The following is a 21528-nucleotide window of genomic DNA, read 5'->3' on the forward strand; positions in this document are numbered from 1 at the left end:
GGCAATGAACTGAATCTTCAAGCCGTTTTGTTTTTAAAAATTGCATGAAAATTATTAATGTTATCTTTCATGATAATTTCCCTCTTTTTTCAGCCCCTCCTCCCCCAACACCGGTAAGTGAATCCATAGTATCAAAACCACCGTTTCCGATTTAATCTGACTTTTTTAATTTAATATACTTGAAGATATTTGTAGGAATTTTAATTTAGATTTTTTTAATCTGTCACTTTGCAATTTTAATGCAGAATTTCCAAAAACGCTAAATCTCAGCCTTGAACCCCTAAAACTTGAAAAAATCACTGGGAACATTTTTTTGGGACTACATTTTTTGGCACAGGATACGTAAAATGTAGCCACGTAGATTACGACTGCATCTAACTATTGCAACCATGGGTCATGTACCTCCCACAGTGGAGCCTTCGAGGTCTACTAGAGCTAGTAGTCACTGTGGTCATATCATGACTCAATGGAAGACAAGTGACTTGCGGGAATTTACCGAGTCCGACTGGGGAATGTAAGGGGATTGCTGTGAAGGTACATTAGTAAGTGACTGCAATTTGCAAATATATTTATTTAAGTAACATTTTTAATGCATTTTTTTACAGACTATTCCAATCATAACAGTTCCGGTAAGTTCTAGCTAGATACTAATACATGTAATAAAATGTATAAATCTATACAGCATCAAGTAAGCTTGGGCTGATACCAAACGCTTTTGGGTTTAGGGAGCCCATTAGAATCTAAGGACATACTTGACAAAAGTGGGATGGGATAATCAGGGGGCTTGCCATTACTTTTCTTGGCCAACTCTATTAAATTGCATTTACAAACATACTGTATATATATATGCAAACCTTCGCGAGGTTTAGAAGTCAACACATGTCGAACAATGGCTGGCCTATATTCTTACATCTGATATTTCATTATGTATATACCATATATTAAATTGATGATTGTAACCTGATCTCCACATGGCCGGTATATTACAGAACCCATGTGAGAATAGGGTTTGTGAGGCCGTGACTTGTACCAAGCAAGGCGCCACTGCCGAACGCAGAGAATGGGCAGATCCATGTTGTCCACTCTTCGTCTGCGGTAAGCATTGCCAATATTATTCTTATTATAATAGCTCCAAAATTAAGTTTTATTTAAGCTGTTTTGTATGCAGAGCTGGATTATAGGGAGGTTACACATGCTTACAGTCCTCCACCCATCTTGTCTGCTTATTTTCTTGGAAGTCACTATTTCTAGTGACACCTCTTAGACACCTCATTTTCTAAAAAAAAATACTTGGGTGTTTAGTCCTTTCTAAAGAGGTAATTTTTCATGCGTGTGTCTCTCGGAAAGGCATGGCTGTTTCTACTCTTCCCATAGACTTGACTGGAGAAGACCATTCTATGCCCATGTGCTGCTCCTATGTACAATAACAGGTCAAGTGGTGTCCAGGTGCCAAGGGCGAGATGCTGGTCTCCACCAACCAAAATCTTGTCCTTAGTTGGGGGTGAGAGTAGTACACTCCCGTTACTTTACAATCTGTATAGAGAAAACTTTACATGGTCTTCAATTCCAGAATGCACAGAAGCATGCAGTCCTCCTCCTGAATGTCAAGATGGCAGCCCACCATTCAGAACTCAAGACCCCGAGCTTCACTGCTGCCCAGAATATGCATGCCGTAAGTGAGCCCACTAAACCTTGAGAAGATTGACCGCCCCTGTCCATATTATTGAGTCATGTATAATTACTACTAATCTCAAGAACTAATAGAAGAATTGTGTACTCATTGTGTAATAATTAACGTAAAACTGTCCTGCGTTTTGTTGGCAGTGCCCCCGACATTGGAGCCTCCTGTAACCCCTGAACAGGTATGACCACCCTCTATTATCAGTATCAGGGAAATTCTTATCACAACTATTCCTTGTATTGTCACATATAGTCTCCATATATAAATAATTCTAAACAACAAAGTCGGTTAGTAAGTATTGGGGTTTTTCTGTAAAGAGCGTCATTCTTCTTAGCGCCATGTACATGACCATGCAATAAATACAGCTCCTTATATAAAAGCTTCATTTACACCTCAAGTTTGGACTCTGGTACAATACAGATTGGTAAGACTCACTACTGACCTGTACGTCTATTCCAGTGCCAAGGCGTTACCTGCGTTATTCCAACATGTCGCGAAGATTATTCCCTGATTGAAGTCTCCTCCAATGACCCATGCTGCAAGAGCTACGAGTGCAGTAAGTCAATGTCCAGTCTTTTTTTTTTTTTTGGGGGGGGGTTCTTATTAAAGCTCAAAAAAAGAAGATCCCTCCAGAATCCAATAATATGTTTTTATATTTTATTATTCCCCAATAGATTTCTATTATACTATATTATGGCTGTAATAGTAGTTTTAACAAAGAAAAATGTAATATCTCCTCTCCTTACATTGGGAGATCTTAGCACGATCCTTCCCCCCATCAGGTCAATCGTATCTTACTTTTTATGCTTTACATGTAGAAATTTATTACACAGATTATAAAAATAATGCATTCCATAAATTGTAATATATATGAGTTTGTATAAACTAGAATATTGCTATTGTTTATTACATTTGTGCTATAAAAGTCCCCAGATATTTTGTCCGCGTATTATTCTATTTACGTTGGCTTATTCTGTTGTTATCTCATAGATTTCTTTATGAACTAATTCCTTTTTGATTTTTTTATTTCACAGACCCCCCTCCAACAACTGTAAGTTCCCAAAAGTTTGACAATTTATTTTAATTAATTGATGTATTTATTTATTATTAAGCTTCTCTCTTTTTTTTTAATATATTTCTCGATGTAATTCAAATATTAAGGGGGGTAAAGTTAGGGTCAGTGATTTCTGCTGGGCTGACACTAAGAACCTCATATGACCAACTCAGGGGCAAATGTCAGGCTGGTGATACTCATTCCTATACAGTAGGAATATAGTATAAAATGACTGGCTTGGTGTTCCCATTGCCTTATTGCTCCTGGCACTGATTCATTGCATGGATCCAAGTACGGACGCGTTAATAAAATTATGTGCATGATACAGTTCTTAGATGAGTATTTTCTGTATGCATCATCCCTTGTAAATTATTAGGATGTGTGTACCATTGGAGTTAGTCTTGCCTACCAAAAGACCCCTAGCAGATCCAGATTATGGTTTTGTAGACGAGGAACTTTGGCTCCAATTCAGTAAAGTGAAGGCGTAAAAAAAAATTTGCTGACTTTTGCCGTTTTCCGCCACTCATGGGAGCTCTGGCAAAATGAGACAAGGTCTGGCTATTAAAGACTATCAAATTCTTCAAAGGTAGCAGCATTTCCTACTCCAGAAATGTTACTCCAGTCAAGTTAATTAAGAGGCTTGTGCTTCTTAATTAACACATTTAAGTCTAGGGTCACATGACCGTATTTTATGCTATTCGAACCAATTATGCTAATCAGACTCTGGCCAGAGTTTCTTTGGATGAGGAGAAGATGGAATAAAAGAGGAAAAAAATTTCCATCTTCTCCATTGTCAGTCCATGAAAATCAGATGTTTTCCACTGACTCACTGAGTGCAATCCGAATATTGCATGCTTCCTCAGACAGACTTGATCCGAATAAAGAGTCAGACGTGCACAGCCCCATGGAATAACATTGGTCCGAGTGCGAATGGATGTCTTGTCGGATCACACTTGGACTGAAAATACGGTCGCATACACGAGCCCTTATCCATATGATTTTGTCGGCAAGGAACATCTAGTCTATTATCTATTGAGTGAAATGTAATTTATTGTCTTTATCAAATATTTTTCATTTTTTTTACAGTCTCCACCGACACCAGCGGTAAGTTCCCATCACAGTATCATTAATTTAATGTGGCTCTATCACCAGATTTCACAATCCAAACTGCAAATGTCAATAAGTAGTTCTCATGCTAGAATGTCTAAATAAGCTTGATATTGGGATGAACCTGGATTTAGAAAAGTAAAAAAAAAAATAACTAAAAAGGATTATACAGCCATTGTAACATGTATCTTTCAAGTAAGTGCACTAGGCTCATCAGGTCTACGAGATCTATTCAATACTGTGTGATCTTTGTATTGCGAAATCTGTTGACAGATCCTTTTGAAAGTAATCTGTCAGCAGAGATTTGCTATGTAATATGACAACAGCATGATGTAGAGACAGAGACCATGATTCCAGCAATGCATCATTTAGATCTAGCAGAACTCGGAAAACTGAGCCCTGTATAACCCCGCTCACACCATTGATTGGCTGCTTTCTGTGTTCACTGTATATTGACAGAAAACTGCCAATCAGTGGTGGGGGCGTGGTTGGACTAGGAGGCACGAGACACATAGTCCAGTAGTGATAATTTCCTGCTGATAAAACACTGATTGTATTGAAACATAAAAACACAGCCCAATAAGTGACACATCGCTGGAATTAGGGTCTCAGCCTCTACATCAGGCTGCTCTCAGTTTAAATAGCAAAAAACTGCTGACAGATTCCCTTTACATATTTTGCCATTGACTTATTTAAACCTAGCAGTTGTTCTCCAATTACTTACCTATTTGTTTTTCTTTACTTAGCCACCTTGTGATTTCTCTGGATGTGCATACACCGATTGTGATGACGGTTATACCTTGATGGTGAAATTTAACCCAGAAGATGACTGCTGCCCCACCTATGAATGCAGTACGTTTTCTAGCCTATTATTTATAAATCAATATTTACATTAAATTTTGGTCCAAAATATGAATTTACTATTAATGGATTTTTAACAGAACCCACTTATTATTTTTATTCCACTTTACTATGATTAACACTTTTCAGTTCCCTACTCTTTAATTCCGTTGTATGTTGTTGTGACTTGATATTGTAAGTTACATTTTATATGTCTACTAGCTAAAGAGCCCGGTGCTGCCCGGGCATAGTAACTAACTGCGGTTAGTTATAACAAATTAAAATGATTATATATATATATATATATATATATATATAAAGCTGAGTGTAGAGCCCTGCCCACTCCACATAGCCACATTCACTATAACATCCCACATCATCCCGTCATCCAGAGCTACCGGACTACTACCCCTAATATCCCACATCATCCCATCAGCCAGAGCCACCGGACTACTACCCCTAATATCCCACATCATCGTGTCACAGCCGCCGGACTACTACCCCTAATATCCCACATCATCGCGTCACAGCCGCCGGACTACTACAGCTAATATCCAACATCATCCCGTCAACCAGAGCCACCGGACTACTACCCCTAATATCCCACATCATCTTGTCAGCCAGAGCCACCGGACTACTACCCCTAATATCCCACATTGTCCCATCAGCCAGAGCCACCGGACAACTACCACTAATATCCCACATCATCCCATCAGCCTGGGGTCAGAACCAGAGGACTGAGTGGATTTGTCCTGACTTCCATACCAATGATCCCTTTAGTAGAAGCCTGGGGTGAGAATCAGTGCTGAGGGATTCACCCTGACTTCCATACCAGAGATCCCTTTAAGAGAGGCCTGGGGTCAGTACCAAAGCGCAGAGTGGATTTGCCCTAACTCCCATACCGGGGATCCCTTTAAGAGAGGCCTGGAATCAGAACCAGAGCGCTGAGTGGTTTTTCCCTGACTTCCATACCAATGATCCCTTTAAGAGGGAAGATGTGCCTATAGGATGGAGGATGTGTGATGTGTATATGGGCACGGAAGGGGTGATTCATTTCTGTCATGTGCTTTCTGCTCCTTTTTGGTTGGGCAGACAATGGCTGGGAGCTTATATTTCCGGGAATGCTAGATTTCTCCCATCATGTCAATGTCTGCTGACGTGTTTTCTGGAGAGGGAAAACTGTTGCTCATAGCAACCAAAACAGCTCTGGTGAAATGAAAGATGCTTAGTGATTGGTTGCAAGGAAAACTGTTGATCACAGCAACCAATCACAGCTCATCTTCTTTTACACAGCTCTGGTGAAATGAAAGATGCTTCGTGATTGGTTGGTGATACCCACACACACACATACACACACATTCAGAAATATATAGAGAGAGATATTAGCAGACAAAATCATGTGTACGGTATATCTTTTTGACTTCTGATTTTCTGCTGCCATTAATGTATGCAATGACTTAAAGAAGGATTTTCTCTTAAAGATCTTACATCTTTTTTACATGATTGATTTCACATAGATGGTTGTGGCATTTGTGAAGAAAACAATTTTTTTTTACCAATCTTTATACAATATTTTACAGTTCCACCCCCAACGTCACCTCCTCCACCCCCAACACCTGTAAGTATAGGCCACGGCCACCTACTGAATGATTTCTCATACCTTTAAGCTTTTTCTGCTGATAGTCGATGGCTATAATCATATTCTATTGCAGCGCGGGTGTGAAGAAGTTGTGTGCAGTAGTAGCGTGGAAGACTGCACCAGGGCAGGGGCTGTCTCCGTCGTTGTTGACTGGGAGAACGAATGCTGTCCTATCTATCAATGCCGTAAGCTACATTATTTTATTATAAGTAATATTTAGCATATTTTACCTAGTTTTTGTTCAAGGGTCCTCAGCTATTTGAAAGATTTTTGACCCTTACCAAAAAATGTGTATGGTATGTAGTATCTGCATTACTCCTCAGTTCATATCCCTTATCATCTGGCATGGTGGAGGTCTTAATGTTGAGATTTTGGTGTTCCTGCAGAACCCAGTTGAGATGCATGACCTTCATTCTCAACATATTACTAAATAAGGCATTTATGATGCTGTCCAACCCCAGAATCTGTGGTTTTCTAGGAAAAGGCATGTAAGTGGTGTATAGGGAGGTGATCCTCAGTGGTAAATATCTCCCGACTAATCAGAATTGATAAGAGAGAGGCAGATGGACTTTAGATCATCACATGGCACCTGCTCACTACAGAGTGTGTGACTGTCCACTGATAGCTCGGAGAATTGGATTGTACTGGCACGTAATAGATGTTCCTTGCTAACGTCTACTTTCTCAGCACACAGCTTCTTTTCTAACTAAAGTACATTTTGTCTAATAAGAAGAGGTAGGTTCACAAGCAATAAAATAAAAATTGTTTGTTGATTTTTACAGAGTGTCAGCCATGTAGTCCAGCTCCCGTTTGCGAAAACCCATTTGTAATTTTTGATCCAAACACCCAGTGCTGTCCAAGTTTCGTCTGCCGTAAGTACTGCAACTACTGTGTGATAGTCAAAAAAAGGAAAAAGTCAGATCATCTGAAAGAAAAAAGGTCGATGTAGCATAAGCATGGAAACCTGGTAGCATGCTAAGTCTAATAGTGCAAAGAAAAGTGAAATCCACCAAAATAGATCCTTAAAAATCTTTTATTGAAAAGCCATAAATATCCAGTACAACACCATGTAGAACTGCTGATGCATTTCAGACACCGGATTGGAGTTTTATGGCTTTTCAATAAAAATTATTTTTTAAGGATCTATTTTGCTGACTTTCACTTTTCTTTGTACTTCAACTACTGTTTCCTTAATTTTCTGCAATGTTATATTTCCGGGTGCCAAACGGCTGACGGGGAGCATTGGTGGGAACTTGTGCTCGGGGAAAGAGCTGCTTACAAGCTACTCTTTGATGGTCAAGATATTTGGATTTGAGATGTCGGCAGTCAATTAATCTCTGCCGTGTGTTAAACTATGTGGGTTATTACTTATTTCACTTATCACTGTGGAGAAAAAGAAAAAAATAATGCCTATATCACTGACGACAATTTTCCTTTTCTTTTCAGCCCCACCAACTCCTGCTCCAACACCGGTAAGTTGATAAATATCAAGAAAAAACACTATGTTCTATTTAATACTCATATAAAGACATTTTAAGAATATTTTGGAGGATATTTGTAGGAATTTTAATTTACATTTTTTTCCCCCTACCCCACATTCTTGCAATTTCAATTTCAAATTTATAAAATAAGATTAAGCACAATGTCAAGAAGTTCAAGGGATCTTCTGGGAAGGTTTTAGGAAATGTGCATAACTGTACACAACATGACAAATGCAGCCAAAAATTCCCTCCCTACAAGGATAACTTTTAAGAATTACAGCCAAGGTTCATGTGACAACCATAATGATGTCACCTAGCAGTCGTGACCCCTTTTATCCATTTTTTCTAGAAGAAAGTCAGATGGCTACAACTCTCACTTATATTGTCATAGCTCTCAACATTTTCTCTTTCATATCTAAAAAATACTTGTTTCTCCTGCTGCCAAATTTGAAGAGCATGGCCACCGGGAATTCTTTCCTGATAACCCCTTTGGCCGACACAATATTTTTGAACTAAATTCATAAATATACTGTATGTACAAACCATTATAAGGTTTAGGAGCTCACGTTTGCCACCCTACATTCTTACATAAGCCTTATCATATTGCATATACACTTCTCAGTCCATGGTCGTAGAATCAATGAAATCATAGGATAAATAGACATGTTAATGATATGTAGTTGATGAAAAAAATAGAACTAAAATATTAAAAACATCTCGATTTACTCAGTCTGGAGTATGAGCGCCTCGTGCAGAAATCCCGGCACTTACAGCCTTGGCTGCTATCGGAAAGATTATTAATGATTGTTTGAGGAATGTTCTGCCAAGCTGAATGCAGTTGGGAAATCATCAAGATCCGCTGCTGGCAGTTCCTTTACAATTGCCGACAAATGATGCCACACAGGCTGTTCATAGTAGCCTAAGTAACATGTGACCTGGAGTTGTTGTGTTGAAAAATGCCTACTGGGACACTTTGGAATAATGGTTCCTCCACCAAATCAATGTAACACTAAACTCATTGGACAGTGATAACCAGGGCTTTTTTTTGTAAAAAAAATATTTGCCGGTACGCATTTCTGATAAATTTCTCATTATTCAGTACTGTACTCTGTACTCTAATTTCAATAAAAAACTATGTAATTCAGATTGCAAAAGAAAAATAAAAAATTACTAATACTGTATAAACGTTTTTTTCTCTTGCAAAATATGGTTTTCGTATTCCTTACCGATTTAAAACACTAATATAAACGACGATTTAAACTAATCAAACTAAAACAGACCGGCCCCCCATCAGTGGTATACAGCCCCCCCATCAGTGGTATATAGCCCCCCATCACAGGTTACCCCCCCAGTGGTATATAGCCCCCCCATGCTGCCGCACACCTTAAAATAATGAACCATTCATTCTTACCCTCCGCTACCGCTGCCAGTCCCTGCTTCTTCCTGCTTTCGCCGGCGTCATGTGACAGGCGCAGCAGCGATGATGTCATTGCTGCTGTGCCGGTCATAGCTGGGTACAAGCAGGAAGAAGCAGGGACTGGATTACGGCAACGGTGACAGAGCGACGGAGGGAAAGAATGAATGCTTTATTATTTTAAGGTGTGCGGCAGCACCTTCAGATTTTCCAGTACGCCGTACCGTCGCATACAGGCGCAAAAAAAGCACTGGTGATTACACAGGAGCTGCCAGCAGCAAATCCTGATGATTTGCATGAGTACATTCAGAATTTTTCTCAAATGACCATTAATGACCTCTCTAATAGTAGCCAATACTGTAAGTGTGGGGATTTCTGAATGTGGCGCATGATACTGAATAAATTGAGATGTTTGGAATATTTTGTTCCGTTTTGTCATCATTTTCATATCATTGACGTTTTCACCTTGAAGTTGGAATTTCAATGTTGAGGAGCGTATTATGGGAATTGTAGCTATATTCAGACTTCTAACCTGATCTCGACTCTGATGATGTATTGCAGGAAGAGCCATGTAGTAATAGGGTTTGTGAGCCTATCATCTGTACCAAGCAAGGCGCCACTGCTGAACGCAGAGAATGGGCAGATCCATGTTGTCCACTCTACGTCTGTGGTAAGTAGTACCATCATTATCCTTAGGTGTGTGCAGAACATAATTATAGAAAGGACACATTGGGTACCAACCCTGAGTCCTCCATTACTGATCGTTGGCTTAGATCACCTATTTCACTCAGCATTTTCTAGCTACTCACTTGGCAGTCACTATTTACAAAGAATAGTATATAATCTGTTGCTGTCTGAGCTCCATGGCTCAGCTATCTACACTGTCTCCATAGACTTCTCTAGAGAACATCATGCCTCTTTCCTAAACCGTGCAATAAGAAGTCAGGTGGTATCAAGGTGCCAAAGGCAAGATGCTGGTCCCAACCAACCTTAATGTGGTCATGACTGCATTGACTCTTCATGCTTATTCCCTTTATCTTTTACGCATTAGTTTGGTGGTGAGAGTAGTTCATCCTAGTTACTTTACAGTCTGTTTAGAGAAAACTGTACATGGTCTTCCATTCCAGAATGCACAGAAGCATGCAGTCCTCCTCCTGAATGTCAAGATGGCAGCCCACCATTCAGAACTCAAGACCCCGAACTTCACTGCTGCCCAGAATATGCATGCCGTAAGTGAGCCGACTAAACTTCAAGATGATTGATCGCCCCTGTCCACCGTGTTGAGTCATGTATAATTATTACCAATCTCAAAAACATCCAAGAACTAGTATAAGAATTGCGCAAGCATTGTGTAAAAATTAACGTAAAACTGTCTTGTGTTTTGTTGGCAGTGCCCCCGACATTGGAGCCTCCTGTAACCCCTGGAGAGGTAAGACCGCCCTCCATCATCAGTAACAGGGCAATTCTCATCACAACTATTTCTTGTAATGTCACATATAGTCTCCATATATAAATAATTATAAGCAATAATGTAGTTTTTTGAGTATTGTTGTTTTTCTGTAGGGAGCGCCATCCTTCTTAGCGACATGTACACCATCATTGCATAAATACAACTCCTTATATAACAGCTTCATTTTCACCTCATGGGTTTGGACTGTGGTATATTACAGATTGGTAAGACTCACTACTGACCTGTATGTCTTTTACAGTGCCAAGGAGTTACCTGCGTTGTCCCTCCATGTCAAGGAGATTCTTCCCTGGTTGAAGTCACTTCCAATGACCCATGCTGCAAGAGCTACCAGTGCAGTAAGTCAAAGACCAGGTTTTTGGGGGGTTATTAGGGCTACAGAGAAAAGATTCCCGAGGAATCCACATATATTTTATAATCCCCCACAAACTCCTGTTTTACTATATCATGGCTGTAAAACAAGTGACTGTATGGTTCCCGTTTTAATATCTCCTGGCAATTTTGGATGAGAGCATCAAGATCCTCCCGACTATCGGCAACTGACAGTCATAGCTGGGGTTGGCTATCCTTATATTATGTATACAGATATATATTTTATTCATAGTGTGTATAATATAAAATATTATAGTATGTCCATGGTGGTGTTTGCATAAATTAGCATATCGCTATTGTTTATTACATTTGCACTATAATTGGCACCAGTCAGTGAATATATCCTCTTGATGTTGAATTTACACTCACTGGCCACTTTATTAGGTACACCATGCTAGTAAGGGGTTGGACCCCCTTTTGCCTTCAGAACTGCCTCAATTCTTCGTGGCAGAGATTCAACAAGGTGCTGGAAGCATTCCTCAGAGATTTTGGACCATATTGACATGATGGCATCACACAGTTGGCGCAGATTTGTCGGCTGCACATCCCTGATGCGAATCTCCCGTTCCACCACATCCCAAAGATGCTCTATTGGATTGAGATCTGGTGACTGAGGAGGCCATTTGAGTACAGTAAACTCATTGTCATGTTCAAGAAACCAATCTGAGATGATTCGAGCTTTATGACATGGCGCATTATCCTGCTGAAAGTAGCCATCAGATGTTGGGTACATTGTGGTCATAAAGGGATGGACATGGTCAGCAACAATACTCAGGTAGGCTGTGGCGTTGCAACGATGCTCAATTGGTACCAAGGGGCCCAAAGAGTGCCCAGAAAAAATTCCCCACACCATGACACCACCACCACCAGCCTGAACCGTTGATACAAGGCAGGATGGATCCATGCTTTCATGTTGTTTACGCCAAATTCTGACCCTACCATCCGAATGTCGCAGCAGAAATCGAGACTCATCAGACCAGGCAACGTTTTTCCAATCTTCTACTGTCCAATTTCGATGAGCTTGTGCAAATTGTAGCCTCAGTTTCCTGTTCTTAGCTGAGAGGAGTGGTACCCAGTGTGGTCTTCTGCTGCTGTAGCCCATCTGCCTCAAAGTTTGACGCACTGTGCGTTCAGAGATGCTCTTCTGCCTACCTTGGTTGTAACGGGTGGCAATTTGAGTCACTGTTGCCTTTCTATCAGCTCGAACCAGTCTGCCCATTCTCCTCTGACCTCTGGCATCAACATGGCATTTCCGGCCACAGAACTGCCGCTCACTGGATTTTTTTTCTTTTTCGGACCATTCTCTGTAAACCCTAGAGATGGTTGTGCGTGAAAATCCCAGTAGATCAGCAGTTTCTGAAATACTCAGACCAGCCCTTCTGGCACCAACAATCATGCCACGTTCAAAGGCACTCAAATCACCTTTCTTCCCCATACTGATGCTCGGTTTGAACTGCAGGAGATTGTCTTGACCATGTCTACATGCCTAAATGCACTGAGTTGCCGCCATGTGATTGGCTGATTAGAAATTAAGTCTTAACACACAGTTGGACAGGTGTACCTAATAAAGTGGCCAGTGAGTGTATGTCGCAGTTTTCTTTAAGAACTAATGTATGTTTGTTTTGTTTTATTTCCCAGTTCCCCCTCCAGAACCTGTAAGTTCCCAAAAGTTTTGCTTATTATTTAATTAATTAGTTTATTAATGTATTCATTAGAGCTGTATTCTCAAGTTGTCTCTAGAGCAACCCATTACTCTGCAGTCTCCTTACGTCCTGGTTTCTGGCAGGGTGTACTCTCCTCCTTGAATGATAGTTCTTGTGAACAGAACAACTATCGAATTAGTTGAACTAGAAAGCTCAGCTTAAGTTCTGCACCAAAAATTCAGCTTTCAGTAGTTTGTTCTGGAGTGAACGCTGATATCACTGTAATTACACATAGAGATAACAGGGCATTTGAACAAGTACATAGCTCCAGAGAGTGAGAGGAGTGATGACTAGAAGTGCGCTGGGGAAAGCAGATACTGTGGGACTCGTGATTTTGTAAGATTAATAACAGCATCATATTAGGAGCTAAGAGGGATGGAGAGGGAGGTCAGCAGAAAACTGATGTATAGAAATCAGTAGACTGGAGAAAGCTGGCTGGGGTGTTAGGAGTTAACCCCTTTCCTAGAATGTAACAGGATGTAGGCAGACACTAGTGGCCAAGCTCCATGAAAACTAGCTGTACACTATGAAAGATAAAAGCTTTCATTGCAGGAGAATGACTTCAGATAGAAAAAGCAAATCTGACTGGCTGGTCATGCACAGAAGGAGGAATATATTATAAAATGCCATGCAGAGTCTTTTCATTAATTATTTGCTCTCTGTTCTGGCTTCTTCCGGAAATCTAAGTGAGGGACCTTTTTTATGAAGTTATGTACATTATACAGTTTTCTGACAAGGGATTGTCTATGTAGATCAAACCATGTAAATCATTAAATGGATGTATATACTATCTGGGTTTGACTTGCATATAAGAAGACTCCTAGCATGCCCAGATTGTGGTTTTGTAGACAAGGAACATCTAGTATTTTATTTTATGACATGTTATTTATATTCTTTATCACATTTTTATTTTATTTTTTTACAGCCTACACCCTCACCATCAGTGGTAAGTTCCCATCATCGTAACATTATCTTAAGTGGATCTGTCATGAGATTTCATAATCCAATGTACTTACAGTAAATAGACCAAATGAGACTGGTGTACTTATTTTCAAATTCCAAGTTAGAATGACTTTATAATCTTTATATCAGAATGAGCCAGGAAAAAAATAAAATAAGAAAAGGATTATACAGAGATTGTGACATGGACCTTAAAAGTAAGTACACCAGGCTTATCAGCTCTAAAAGATCAATTCAATAATGTATACACACTGTATGATGAAATCTTGGGACAAATCCTTTGAAACTTTTCTCAGGGACTAATTTGTACCTAACAGGCCTTCTCTTATTACTTACCTACGTTTTTTTCTTAGTCACCTTGTGATGGCTCGGGATGTTCACACACCGATTGTGATGACGGTTATACCTTGATGGTGAAATATAACCCAGAGGATGACTGCTGCCCCATATATGAATGCAGTGCGTTTATGAGCCTATTATTTATAAATCAATATTTGCATAATATTTGTGAAGCAAGCAATTTCTTACAATGTTTTACAATATTTTTCATTTTGCAGTCCCACCCCCAACGCTACCTCCCACACCCCCAACACCTGTAAGTATTGGCCACGGCTATCTACTGAATGATTTGCATACATAAAAGCTTTTTCTGCTAATAGTCGATGGCTATAATCATATTATATTACAGCCCGGGTGTGAAGGAGTTGTATGTAACGTGGAAGAGTGCACCAAGGAAGGGGCTGTCTCCGTGGCTGTCGGCTGGGAGAATGACTGCTGTCCTGTCTATCAATGCCGTAAGCTGCGCTATTACAAGTCATATTTAGAATATTTGACCTAGTTCTAGTTCGGGGGGTCCTCAGCTATTTGAGAGATTTTGGATCCTTAACCATATAAAAATTGATCGGGGTCAAAACTGCATTACTGCCTACTTCATATTCCTGACCATGGGGTATGGTGGAGGCTCAATGTCAGGATCATGGTGTTTCCTCAAGACCAGTTTGAGTCCTACAACTTTCAATTCTCAATATTTTACTAAATTTAAAGTGCCAGGATGCAAATGCTGTTTTAACCTCTTCACTATGATTAAATCAGCCATCCAGTGAGGACAAAGAAGCGGTCTCGGTGTGTGAGACCACTTCAAAGGCAGGAAGACTACGTTTGATGTATATGTATGTCAAAGGTGGTGAATGGGTTTAATATTGGCATTTATGGTGATGTACAACTCCAGAAAATCTGAATTTAGCGATTTTGTGAAGTCCTATAGAAAAAGACATACAAGTGGTGTATGAGAAGGTGAGCCTCAGCAGTACCTATCTCCTGTCCACTGACGGATATAGACCCAATATATGGGTCCTTTGCAGCCTAAGAGCTCATCATAGTGCACAGTTCCACCTGCTTTGGAGTTAGAAATGGCCCCCTTACCTCTTGGGCCCCTGTGATTCCACACAGGTTGCACCAATGATATGTCCACCCCTGCTCCTGTGTAATAAGGGTTGATGAGAGCAAGGCAGATGGACTGTATAGCATCATATATCACTGGCTAACTCCAGTGTGTGCCTTGCTGTCTGCCGATAGCTCAGAGGATTGGATAATTAATCTCTTTATCGGCATGTAATAGATGTGCCTCCCCGCTAAAATTTCGCCTTTTGGCACATGACTACAGTTCATTTTAGCTAATAAGAAGAAGAACGTTCTCAAGCAATAAAATTAAACATTGTTTGATCTGTCGATTTTACAGAGTGCCAACCATGCAGTCCACCTCTTAATTGTGGTGATGAAAACCTTGCTGTACATTTTGATCCAAACATCCAATGTTGTCCGATCTACGAATGCAGTAAGTACATCAACTGTTGTTTCTTTAATTCTCTGAAATTTTACATTTTTTGGTGGCAAACGGCTGTAAGGGAGCACTGTTGGGAACATGAGTATTGGGTGCTGGCCTTCTGAGTGTAAAGGAAGTCCACCACCTACTCTTCGTTGGTCAAGATATTTGGGCAGCGAAATGAACCTTTGCTGCAAATAATCTGAAGTGGATAATTGCTTGATTTCTTAATTGTGCATGAATGAAAAAAATAATATAACTTATTCACTGATAAAAATTTCCTTTTTTTCCAGTCCCCCCTACTACTGCGCCTACTACTACTCCAAAACCAGTAAGTTAATCGATACCATAAAAAACATAGTATTAGATTTAATATGGAAAAATTTTTTTACGTTTTTGTTGGAATTTTTTTTAATTTTTTTTCTATTACTCATTCTGTAATTTAATTCAGGATTCGTAGGATAAGATAAATCACTAAAATTGCTCGGTTACTTCAGCCGTCAATGAAAAACAATTTAGGTTTTTGGGAATTGTGCATAACTGTACAGAATATGTAAAATTTATATGTGACCTCCATAATGATGATACCTACCTATTCATATGCAAGTTGCTTCTTCAGGTAGAAAGAGGACAAAAACTCAGGATAGGAAGCCAAGCTAGATACTCAATTTGCATTGCAAAAATTGCATGTTTTGGCATCATTGCCCCTTACTGCAAAGGAGGAACCCTGATATGGCTGAATGAGAGGTGTCTGGCTGCTTGTCAATAAAGTTGTTGCCCGCTTTCTCTCTAAATAGACAATTGGCATATTTATATTCCCAGGGAGCATTGCATGGCCTATAAGTTTCTCTACGGCAACTTGTCACTTTAGACAAGGAGAAACTTTATCTTTTATGCCCACTGTCAAAGCCCTCTCACCCACCCAAATCAGTATTCCTGTTTTGCACTGATGAGGGGCAAACATGCCGAAACATATCTTTAAATGGAGTGTCTGGTTTTGCTTTTTATCCTAAATCATACTGAAAGTCCTTTAAAGAATCAATCTTGTCTTCTCGGATTTTTACTTCCAATACATATCTTTCTTTTTTTTTTTTTTTTAACCATAAAATTTATTTTATTTTATTAAACATGGCATAACAAAACAAAATCGTACAAGTATTTAGTTTCTGTATAGTGTGCATGAATAATAAACAATATAAATGATATAAGGCTATAAATGACCTTAATTTTACAAAGATATACATGACAAAGACAAGACAAGACAGTAAGGAGTAGAAGGAGGGGAGGGGAAGAGAAAAAAAAAAAAGGGGGAAAAACCTCAGTTAAATCGACTAATCAGATCCGAACTCAGCCGCACTACAGGTCGGATCCCGCTGCATAATAATCCCACGGGGACCAAATTGCCTGAAAGCGCTCCACCGAATCATTTAGTAAGGCTGTAAGGTGTTCCATCCTTCTGACATCCATGATCCGTCTAATGAGAGTCTGAAGCAAAGGGGGACTCGGCTGCCAATACATATCTTTCTTAAGGCTGTGTGCATGCTTTGCAGATTTGGTGCTTTTATTTATGTTTTTATCATGCGGATTTGCTAGCAAAATCTGAAGCAATCCTGATGCCAGCAAAGTGAATGAGAAACCTGAAGTGTCATGCACACGTTGCTTATTTATGAAAATTTGGTGCAGAAAATAATCTGCATCATGCCAATTCTCTGTGAATTTTTGCCCTGCGTTTTCTCCGTTGACTCCACTTAAAAATATGCATTTTTGCAGCTGCATTTTTACTGCCAAGAGATGCAGAAATGGAGCCGAAATTTTCCTCAACCCTAAGAAGCTATTTGCATATTTAAATTCTCAGGAGAGCATTGCATGGTCTATTATTTTAGCCTCCCATGCTGACTTTTCACTCTCCACTAGTGTTGAGCATTCCGATACCGCAAGTATCGGGTATCGGCCGATACTTGCTGTATCGGAATTCCGATACCGACTTCCGATATTTTTTCAATATCGGAATTCGGCATCGGAATCGGAAGTTCAGTTGATTGACAGCCTGACGTCATCATGATGCGCGGTGTGTGCGCATCATGATGCGCCGTCATTTCGGGCCTTCCGGGGGTCTCTGCCGGCCTGCCGGGGGGCTGTGCCGGCCTGCCGGGGGGCTGTGTGGACTGCCCGGGGTCTGTACCGGCCTGCCGGGGGGCTGTGCCAGCCTGCCGGTGGTCTGTGCACCCTGTGGGGGTCTGTACCGGCCTGCCGGGGGGCTGTGCCGGCCTGCCGATGGTCTGTGCACCCTGTGGGGGTCTGTACCGGCCTGCCGGGGAGCTGTGCCGCCCTGCCGGTGGTCTGTGCACCCTGTGGGGGTCTGTACCGGCCTGCCGGGGGGCTGTGCCGGCCTGCCGGGGGGCTGTGCTGATGTCCGGGGGTCTGTGCAAGCATCGTCCGATGGGACTACAAGTCCCATCTGGCGATGCCTGCTACCATGACAGTGATTGACACATTAGCCAATGATGGGAGAGTAGTAGTCCCATCATCCGGCTAATGTGTTAAATGTTAAAAAAAAAAAATACTACATACATACTACATGCTACATACATACTACATGCTACATACATACTACATATATACTACATACATACTACATACATGCTACATACATGCTACATACATGCTGCATGCTACATACATACTACATACATACTACATACATACTACATGCATGCTACATGCATGCTACATACATGCTGCATGCTACATACATACTACATACATACTACATACATACTACATGCATGCTACATGCATGCTACATACATACATGCATGCTACATACATACTACATGCATGCTACATACATACTACATGCATGCTACATACATACTACATGCTACATACATACCACATACATACTACATACATACTACATATATACTACATGCATGCTACATACATACTACATGCTACATACATACCACATACATGCTACATACATACTACATATATACTACATACATACTACATACATACTACATGCATACTACATGCATACTACATACATACTACATGCATGCTACATACATACTACATGCATGCTACATACATACTACATGCTACATACATACCACATACATACTACATACATACTACATACTACATATATACTACATGCATGCTACATACATACTACATGCTACATACATACTACATGCTACATACATACCACATACATGCTACATACATACTACATATATACTACATACATACTACATACATACTACATGCATGCTACATACATACTACATGCTACATACATACCACATACATACTACATACATACTACATACATACTACATGCTACATGCATGCTACATACATACTACATGCTACATACATACCACATACATACCACATACATGCTACATACATACTACATGCATACTACATGCATACTACATACATACTACATGCATGCTACATACATACTACATGCTACATACATACCACATACATACTACATACATACTACATACATACTACATGCTACATACATACTACATATATACTACATGCATGCTACATACATACTACATGCTACATACATACCACATGCATACTACATACATGCTACATACATACTACATATATACTACATGCATGCTACATACATACTACATATATACTACATGCATGCTACATACATACTGCATGCTACATGCATGCTACATACATACTACATACATACTACATGCTACATACATACCACATATATACTACATACATACAATACATTCATACAATACATACATAGACATACAGTACATATAACATAGAGTAACATACTTACCAATACTTGTCACATTGTTCCCCGAAGCCATTGTCTTTTCCGGAATAAATATTAACATAACAAACCACAAAAATACTCACCCACGATCCGAAGCAGTCCACGAGTGTGTCCCACGACGATCTTGGGTAGAGAACTGCAGCATCAGATGATGCTGCCGCTCTCTACGGGCTGCAGGAATCCAATGACGGAAGGTAGGTATCCTTCCGCACTGTATTCCTCCGCCACTTAAAAAAAAAAAGTCCCTAGTCTCACTTTATGCCATTGCTGTGTGGGAATTTCCCATGTAGTATGTATGTAGTATGTATGTGGTATGTATGTAGCATGTAGTATGTATGTAGTATGTATGTAGCATGCATGTAGTATGTATGTAGTATGTATGTAGTATATATGTAGTATGTATGTAGCATGTAGTATGTATGTAGCATGCATGTAGTATATATGCAGTATGTATGTAGCATGTAGCATGTATGTAGTATGTATGTGGTATGTATGTAGCATGTAGTATGTATGTAGCATGCATGTAGTATATATGTAGTATGTATGTAGCATGTAGTATGTATGTAGTATGTATGTAGTATATATGTAGTATGTATGTAGCATGTAGCATGCATGTAGCATGCATGTAGTATGTATGTAGTATGTATGTAGTATATATGTGGTATGTATGTAGCATGTAGTATGTATGTAGCATGTAGTATGTATGTAGCATGCAGTATGTATGTAGCATGCATGTAGTATATATGTAGTATGTATGTAGTATATATGTAGCATGTATGTTGCATGTAGTATTTATGTAGTATGAATGTAGCATGTATGTAGCATGTATGTAGTATGTAGTATGAATGTAGCATGTATGTAGTATGCATGTTGTATGTATGTAGCATGTAATTTTTTTTATTTTTTTTTACATTCAACACATTAGCCGGATGATAGGACTATTACTGTCCCATCATTGGCTAATGTGTCAATCACTGTCATGGTAGCAGGCATCGCCCGATGGGACTTGTAGTCCCATCGGACGATGCCTGCACAGACCCCCGAAGCCTGCACAGACCACCGGCAGGCCGGCACAGCCCCCCGGCAGGCCGGCACAGCCCCCCGGAGCCTGCACAGACCACCGGCAGGCCGGCACAGCCCCCCGGCAGGCCGGCACAGCCCCCCGGAGCCTGCACAGCCCCCCGGCAGGCCGGCACAGCCCCCCGGCAGGCCGGCACAGCCCACCGGAGCCTGCACAGACCACCGGCAGGCCGGCACAGACCACCGGAGCCTGCACAGACCCCCTGGCAGGCCGGCACAGCCCCCCGAAAGGCCCGTACAGACCCCAGAGAGGCTGTACAAGGGCAGGAAAGGGTTTTTCTTATTCCGATACCGGAAGTCCCATAGACTTGAATGGGACTTCCGGTATCGGAATCGGCGATACCGATACTTTTTTTAAAGATCGGCCGATACCATCCGATACGATACTTTGAAGTATCGGACGGTATCGCTCAACTCTACTCTCCACAAAAAGAAACTTAAACTCAACTGCGTGGTCATGTTCTCTACTAGAGCTTCTAGCTACTGTAGATGTGACAAAGTTGACTACGTTATGTAATGACTGAAGTTCTAGTAAAATAAAATATGAAGTTCTCACTTATATAGACTGTGCTTCAAATGTTTTCATCTTCATTCCTCGAGAATACTTGTTTCTCCCTTTGCAATACATCAACAGTATGGCCAAAGAGGAAGCCCATCCCAATAAACCCAATGGCCAACTCTGCACCTATTTAATTGTATTCATAAACATACTGTATAAATGAACCTTTATGAGGTCTAGAAGTTTGCAGACGTAGCACAATTGGCCACCCTACATTCTTAAGTAAGACACTGGAGCTCTCTTCGGACTTCTAACCTGGTCTCGACTCTGCTGATGTATTGTCAGAGGAGCCATGTAGGAATAAGGTTATGACATTTAGTGTGTACATATAAGTGTACATATAATATATTCACACTTGTAACCTTATCTCCACTTGGCTGGTGTATTACAGAACCCATGTGAGAATAGGGTTTGCGAGCCTTTGACCTGTACCAAGCAAGGCGCTACTATCAAAATGAGAGAATGGGCAGATCCATGTTGTCCTCTCTTTGTCTGTGGTAAGTATGACCCATA

The 21528-nt window shown here is 40.4% G+C and overlaps 1 protein-coding gene across 1 annotated transcript in view; it reads left to right on the top strand.

The window, feature by feature from the left end:
- The window catches only part of LOC141085016 (uncharacterized), a 118356-nt gene that overhangs the window by 63752 nt on the left and 33076 nt on the right, over positions 1-21528 (top strand). The window contains exons 78-99 of the mRNA XM_073569940.1: positions 606-629; positions 1825-1862; positions 2141-2237; positions 2716-2732; positions 3822-3839; positions 4589-4694; positions 6263-6300; positions 6395-6506; positions 7104-7193; positions 7768-7793; positions 9778-9886; positions 10344-10445; positions 10608-10645; positions 10926-11022; positions 12695-12711; positions 13685-13705; positions 14073-14178; positions 14277-14314; positions 14408-14513; positions 15458-15553; positions 15835-15872; positions 21407-21512. Of these exons, the coding sequence (XP_073426041.1) occupies positions 606-629; positions 1825-1862; positions 2141-2237; positions 2716-2732; positions 3822-3839; positions 4589-4694; positions 6263-6300; positions 6395-6506; positions 7104-7193; positions 7768-7793; positions 9778-9886; positions 10344-10445; positions 10608-10645; positions 10926-11022; positions 12695-12711; positions 13685-13705; positions 14073-14178; positions 14277-14314; positions 14408-14513; positions 15458-15553; positions 15835-15872; positions 21407-21512 (1440 nt within the window). The remainder of the gene's footprint in view (positions 1-605; positions 630-1824; positions 1863-2140; positions 2238-2715; positions 2733-3821; positions 3840-4588; positions 4695-6262; positions 6301-6394; positions 6507-7103; positions 7194-7767; positions 7794-9777; positions 9887-10343; positions 10446-10607; positions 10646-10925; positions 11023-12694; positions 12712-13684; positions 13706-14072; positions 14179-14276; positions 14315-14407; positions 14514-15457; positions 15554-15834; positions 15873-21406; positions 21513-21528) is intronic.

Source organism: Dendrobates tinctorius, unplaced genomic scaffold (genome assembly GCF_039654945.1).
Source record: "Dendrobates tinctorius isolate UK_male_01 unplaced genomic scaffold, ASM3965494v1 ptg000028l, whole genome shotgun sequence".
In the NCBI taxonomy this organism is placed as follows: Eukaryota; Metazoa; Chordata; class Amphibia; order Anura; family Dendrobatidae; genus Dendrobates; species Dendrobates tinctorius.